This window comes from Octopus sinensis, linkage group LG16 (genome assembly GCF_006345805.1).
Source record: "Octopus sinensis linkage group LG16, ASM634580v1, whole genome shotgun sequence".
Classification (NCBI taxonomy): domain Eukaryota; kingdom Metazoa; phylum Mollusca; class Cephalopoda; order Octopoda; family Octopodidae; genus Octopus; species Octopus sinensis.
The window spans coordinates 14,435,101-14,442,600 of record NC_043012.1 but is presented as its reverse complement, the minus strand read 5'-3'; the positions used below and the strand labels follow the sequence as shown (position 1 = coordinate 14,442,600).

General features: G+C 35.2%; 1 protein-coding gene across 2 annotated transcripts in view; it reads right to left on the bottom strand.

Annotated features, from left to right (window-relative positions):
* The window catches only part of LOC118766506 (protocadherin Fat 4-like), a 362,146-nt gene that overhangs the window by 115,281 nt on the left and 239,365 nt on the right, over positions 1 to 7,500 (bottom strand). For both annotated transcript variants that reach the window (XM_036509891.1, XM_036509892.1), the window contains one exon: positions 1,450 to 1,538. In XM_036509891.1, the coding sequence (XP_036365784.1) occupies positions 1,450 to 1,538 (89 nt within the window). The remainder of the gene's footprint in view (positions 1 to 1,449; positions 1,539 to 7,500) is intronic.

Below are 7,500 nucleotides of genomic sequence, written 5' to 3'. Positions count from 1 at the left end.
AATATATAGGTAAGTAGACAATAGAAATAGAACTATTCAATTTGATACATGACAAAAGCTCTGTTAAAAGCCAAGCTGGTGAATAATAATGTGGAATCAGTTGAACGTTTGCTGAAATGCCACGGAATAATCAGATTCGTCTTCGACATTCTGAATTAAAATTTTGCTGCGGTAGACTTTAATCTTCCAGTCTTCGAGAGTCGATGAATTGATGACCAGAGAATTAATGAAGTTGATAAACTCGACAATACCTTCTCAGAGAAATTCGTTACTTTGAATATATATTCAAAAATATTTACTTTCCTATCATTGTGTGGGTTTTACTTTCTTGCATACCGTTTAGATTTATTTAACAACTTAGCAAGCAGATTAGCGTAACTCAGCTTCAGCAGCAATAATAGTTTTAGTTTATGCACAAGGCCTGCTGGAACAAATCTAATTATTCCACAAATCTTGGTTCCCTTTTAGCAGTTTCTGTCATACATACGAAGTCATAAATTGTATTATTTTCTATTCTTTTCTACTCTAGTCACAAGGCCCGAAAGTTTTGGGGAGAGAGCCAGTCGATTAGATCGTCCCCAGTACGCAACTGATACTTAATTTATCGACCCCGAAAGGATGAAATGCAAAGCCTACCTCGGCGGAATTTGAACTCAGAACGTAAAGACAGACGAAATATGGCTACGCATTTCGCCCGGCGTGCTAACGTTTCTGCCAGCTCGCCGCCTCAGAAGTCATATGCTCGTTTGCATTCCAGCATTAGTCCGTCCACCATTTTAGAGATGACATCATCTATGAAAGTATTGGGTCATCCCATAAATAGTGCGGCTTTTATATATATATATATATTATATATATATATATATATATATTATATATATATATGTGTGTGTGTGTGTGTGTGTGTGTGTGTTTGTGGGTATGTAAGTATGTATGTATGTATGTATGTATGTAGGTACGTATGTATGTAATCTGCAGACAAAGGGCGCTAAAATATGAGAAAATAGTACGGCTGAAGGGAAGACCAAATATATAGTGCGTGTGGTTAATTGGCAGGAAAAGAAAAGAAAACATCCTCTTATATAACAATATCTGTTTCAACACGGGATTTCATAACAAGAACCTTGCAAAATAAATACATATACAGTCTTTCGTTTCTAATATACAAGTAATTAGAAAAAATAATTTTAATTAAAATGCATGAGATTTGCATGAGTTTCAGTATGCTAGGGTCTGATGTTTGCTGACTTTTTCCAATATTTGGGTGGGATGCAGTAGGTCATTCTGCACTTATTGGTCGATGGAATGAAGTTTGTTACAATTAATGGTAGGTTGGTTTCTTTGGGATCTCTTTTATAAGATTACTCGAATAAGAAATGCTTTTAGGTCTTTTTTTAAGCACGTGCAGTCTTGATTGTTATAATTTAAGAATAAACTATTTTGGTTTACCTTTTAGAGATGCGAAATGTGTTATCTTCATTCCCACCAATAATAGTGTAAGTTAGATAAAGATCCTCATCTCCGTCTTTGTCCGTCGCCTGAAACGATTGCAAAAAAGTTTTAATGAGTTGTTTTGCCTACTTTTCGAAAGAAAGAAAAAACAAAAAAAAAAAAAAATACCCCCACCAAACTAAAATACAAGCAAAAAAAAAAAAAATAAAATGCAAGAACAAGCACACCAACTATTAATTGCTTCAAAATCCATTTTATAGAAAATCTACAACATTCTTTTTAACATTTCTTTCTAATGCCATTTTATAATCCATAAGTCGGAACTTAAATTTTCATGCTGTCTTCCAATAATGAACACGAATTCTTTATCTGATTTGTGTCACGTTGTATAATTCTCTCTACATCGTCTGAGTTCGAATACAAATGCATATCACAGCATGGGGTCTTCTTCTTCTTCTTCTTCTTCTTCTTCGTAATAATAATAATAATATAATAATAATAATTCATAAGGCAGCAAGCCGGCAAAATCGTTAGCACGCCGAAGAAAATGCTTAGTAGTATTTCGTTCGGGGTGTGTGCGTCCAAATACCAGCTAAATTTGAAGCTATTCTTATTATTATCATTATCGTATATTAATTCCGCTTGTCATTGCGTGACTTAGTCCGTTGGTAACTCTTTCACGTGATTTGAGAAAAAGAATGAGAGAGAAAAACGAGGGAGAGAGAAAAAGAGGAAGAGAGAAAAAGAGGAAGAGAGAAGCAGCCATAACGTGGGGTAGAAATAATGTAAATTGTAACGTTTCCACGTGATTAGTTGAAGGGTAAAAGAGGAGAAAGAAAAAAGGAGATAGAAAAAGAGGATAAGCGAAGAGTGAGACAGAAAGAGGACGAAAGAAAAAAGGAGAGAGAGGAGCGTCCGTAACTTGAGGTAGGGGGAACGTAATATTTATTACGTGACAAGAAAGTTAGTTAAAAGTAGAGGAGGGGAGTTAAAAATATAATTTTACCAGAGAGGTGATGTTCTGATGGTGAGGTTAAAAAAGGCAGAGAGAGAGAGAGAAGAGAGAGAAATACTAGGGGAGAGAGAGAGAAGAGAGAGGATAGAAAGATATGATGATGGTGGTGGTGGTGCTGGTGGAGATAGAGATGGTGGTGGTAGAGGCGCTGCTGGTGGTGACTGGATAGTGAAAAGTATATTTTATTTTGACTGAACTATGTTTTTTTTATATCACCTATCACTTAACGCATGCACAGAAGTGCAATTCCGTGAAATATTCACGCTTATTTATGTGGCAGATATATGGAATTTAACTAAAGGTTGTATCATATGTACAGGATATTTTTATATTTAGGTGGAAAATGGAAAAAGAGGAGTGAATATTTATTTTATGAGTCCTGTGTATTAAGTCTATATAATTGTGCATAAAATATATAAAGTGTATATATAAAGTGCATTAAGTAATCATCGTATTCCAATTTCTTTCCATTTTCAATGAGTAGCGGATGAGCGACTATCTTTGTATACAAACACAACACAGGCTGCGCTTTCAGATATTTGGATAAAGTTTTCAGAAATAACCCGGTAGGTTTACCATTAATTCCGTGAAATATTCACGGGTCCGGTTAGTTATTATTGAGGCGGCACACTGGCAGAATCTTTAGCACACCGGACAAACTACTTAGCGACATTTCGTCCGTCTTTACTTTGTGAGCTCAAATTCCTTCGAGGTCGAGTTTGCATGTCATCCTTTCGGGGCCGATAAAATAAGTACCAGTTGAGCACTGGGATTGATGTAATTGTCTTAGCCCCTCCCTCAAAAGTACTGGGTTATATAATAATAAGAATATGTGTGGTAAGAAGCTTGCTTTTCAACCATATGGTTCCGAGTGCAGTCTCACTGCATGGTACTCTGGCCAAGTGCTCTCTACTATCACCTCGGGCCGACCAAAACCTTGTGAGTGAACTTGGTAGGAGACTGAAAGAAGCTCACACACACACACACACACACACACACACCACACACACACACACACACACACATATATATATATATATATATATATATATATATATACAATCGATAATAAAACGAATGCTTTACACCTGGTAGCTTACTGGTAAACCACGTTCATTTTCAGAGTGATCGTTTGGTAAATAACAAATGAAAGACAGAAGATGGAATATGCGAGAATAAATATCTAGCTCGCTTTGTAATCATGAGTGTGCCTGTGCACTCGTGTCATGCAGCTTGCCCGAGGACGTTTATACATACATATCTGTTAACAGTTATTTTCAATACTTTTCTCATTGGATTAAGTGTTCGTTTCCTTTTTTGTCTTCTGCAATTTTATTTTTGGATCTTCTATAGATATGAAGAATTTTCCTCCGCCTGGCTGTCTTTCTCTCTACAAAAACGGTAAGTTGAATTACGGAACAGTCATTTTAACGAGTTTTATTTATTTATTTATTTATCACCCGACGAGATACGTCTGCACCCATAAGAGGAGCCGATGCTAGATGTGTCGAAACAATTGTTGTAATTAATAATATATTCTCGTATATTCCATCTTTTGACTTTTATTTGTTATATATATATATTTCTCTCTAGTTTCAGCTCAGAGCTTCGGCCATGCTGATGCACCGCCGTTATAAATATTATTATTATTATTATTATTATTATTTTTTTTTTTTTTGAAAGAAACATTGTAAATTTCTTTTGTTCCCTTCCTCAATTAAAAAAAAAATTATTTTCCCCTTTCAAATCTTGAAAATTTGCTTTGCGATGAAAACGGTTTGATTTACTATTTTTTTAATCTTCCATACACCCATTTTTATTAAAATTTACTTTCAATTTAGCATTCTGCTTATTATAATTTTCCTCTCCTATATATATATATATATATATATATATATATATATATATATATATGTGCGTGTCTGTGCGTGTGTGTGCGTGAGAGTCTTTGTTCGTCCCCACCACCACTTGTTGGTGTGTTTCTGTCCCCGTAACTTAGCGGTTCGGCAAATGAGAAAGGTAGCATAAGTACTAAACTAAGCAAACAAGTTATGTACAGGGGTCTATTTATTCGGTTAAACATTCTTCAAGGTGGTGCCCCAGCATGACCGTAGTCGCATGACTGAAGCAAGTAAAAGAATAAAATGAAAAAAGAATATTTCTCCTATTATTTATATCTTCAGAGAAAAAAGGGACGGAGTCTTCTGGCAGATAGAAAAGGTAAAAAAATCGCGAAACGGTCCGTGAGGATACTTCCTCGCTATTCCTGAAAGTCAATAGTATCGAAGGGATGAGTTTACCGGCTTATTTTTTATTTAAGTCACAGTAAGGCTTTAGAATATTAAATTCTCTTCAATTCTTATTTTCGTTAAGCTGTGCATAAATAAATGCTGTTCTATATATAGGAACTGGGTGGTAAGGATGCTGCTTTGCAACCACATAGTTCCAAGTTGTGTCCCACTGCGAAGCAGCTTGGACGAAGTGTCTTCTATCATCGCCAGTGGGTTTGGTAGACCGAAACTGATAAAAGCCCGTCTTATATATATATATATATATATATATGTGTGTGTGTGTCTGTGTCTGTGTGTGTGTGTGTTTGTGTGGATGTGTGTGTGTTTGTTTGTCCAGTACCACCACCACTTGACAATTGCTGTCGGTGTGTTTACGTTCACATAACTTAGCAAAAGAAACCGATAAAATAAGTACTAAGCTTTAAAAAAAAAACAAGTCCTGAGATCGATTTGTTTGATTAAAACCCTCCAGTATGGCCGCAGTCAAATGACTGAAACAAGTGAAAGGTAAAATATATTTTTGATCTTAGCATAAATGAATGAGCTACACATGCAAGACTCCAGGACTTCCAACAAAACTTGAGATTAAAAATAATAATAATAATATCATTAACTGGTCAATTACTGAAATATGTAATCTTGACAGAAAAAACACGAAAATTGTTGACACTGCATAGAATGCACCAGTCTAAGGCAGACGGATAACGATTTTACTTGCCGAGAAAAGAGGGTGTCCGTGGCCTTTTACAACTGGAATGAACAATGAAGATTGCTACAATTGGCCTAAACACCGATCTGAATAACTCTGGTGACTAGATATTAAAACTTGTCTTAAAACTTGAAAACAAGAAAGCATCATACTCAGCAACAAAACAGGCAAAGAAATATCTAAGTGAATTCCAAATACAACAAATCCCAGAATCAGACTTACTAGAAACAAGCACAGAAAAAGCCAAGCGTACGAAAACCTGTGCTAAAACTGCTTCCACAGATATTTTTACTGATAAATGACAAAAAAACCCTCTGAATAGCAAATACCCCAAAAGAGCTAAGAATTGCCGATGTCGACACAGCACTTACTCATCAATGGTTAGTGTCTTCTGGTTTAAAATCAGAAACAGAAATTATTGCAGCAGTCCCAGATCAATGCCGACATGCAAGGAGTTACCAGGCCAACATATTAAAGAACGGTAATCGTCCAACATGTCGTGTATGCAAACAACAAAATGAAACCATTGATCATATTGTCTCCATGTGCAGTTTTCTTGCACCGACAGAGTATTTCAACAATCATGATAGAACAGCACAGTGGGTAATTTGGAAAAACCTGGACCTGCCTCATGATAAAAGTTGGTGGGAACACAATCCTCCTCCAGTGCTTGCATATGATCATATCTCACTCCTCTGGAACTTCACCGTTTAAACTGACAGAATGATAGATGCGAATAGGCCAGGCATTATATTGAAAAACTTCAGACAAAAATCATGCCTCCTCATTGATATGACTGTCCCAATCGACATAATTGTATCTGTCAAGATCTACCAAAAAACTGAGCAAGTATAAAGATCTTGAAATAGAAATTGGCAAAAATGCGGAAATTCAAAATTAAAACAATACCTGTTGTCATAGGTACCCTAGAAATGATAGCAAAAGGGGCTGATTCCTACCTAACTCAGATACCAGGAAACCCCCAAATGGGAGAAATTCAAAAGATAGTGCAAATGGGAACTGCATATATCCTACGTAAAATACTATTTCTGTAATCTCAAATTTTAAAACAAACTTCTAATTTTCATAACACCAACTTGAACTTCTAACTTGTTGACTCTTGAAGTCTCTGGGTGAGACTTGGAGTCAACTTGTACGAATACAAAGCAAAAGTCAAACATATAATATGAATAATAATAGTTTCTTTATTTGCCACAGGGGCAATGGATGAGGGGACATTTGGAGATCAAGTTACAGAAACAGTGTAGTTTTACACAGAATGGATTATGGAAAACTAAGAGTAAAAGGAACAATCCAAAAAAATCAAAGAACTCCAGATATTCCGTGTTACCCTTACTTGTAACAATAAAACATTAGAATATATTCCATGCAACAATTCATCTTCACATTGACTTGATCAATGTTTTTGATTTATAAAAGGATTTCAATCACTAACGCAAGGAAACGACAAATTGTTGTGAGAAATAACAGTTAATTGAATCGACTCAACAGTTTTACTATTTATTTCAACAAGATACGAAGGACTAATGGTTACTATGTGAAATTTGAATATAGCACTTAAAAGAATGTATTGTAAAATGTTTCGCCTTTCTATGATCAATTATCCACCTTCGATAAATTTATTTTGGGTCATTATGAGAAACCAATATTCTTAATCGCAAATTTCCGATTAGTTCTGACAACAATACCATCGTCAGGCATTATCAACCCTTATTGTTATCATTTTCAGGTTACCGCAACGTAAAAGTTTTTATTCACTTGTGTTAAGCAGACGTTACGTCTACGTAGCGTAAAATAATTTTTTTTTATAGCAGAATACAAAGAACATATACAATAGTGTCAGCTGATTCAGTCCAGCTATACTAGAATGTATGGTTATATAAATTAAAATGCAATTCATAACAGAAACAGCAGAACGGAAATAATAGACGAAGGGAATTTTTCAACCGCTGATAGAGTCACAAAATATCTCATAAGTTTTTTTTTTCATCCGATGAAAACTTTATATCATA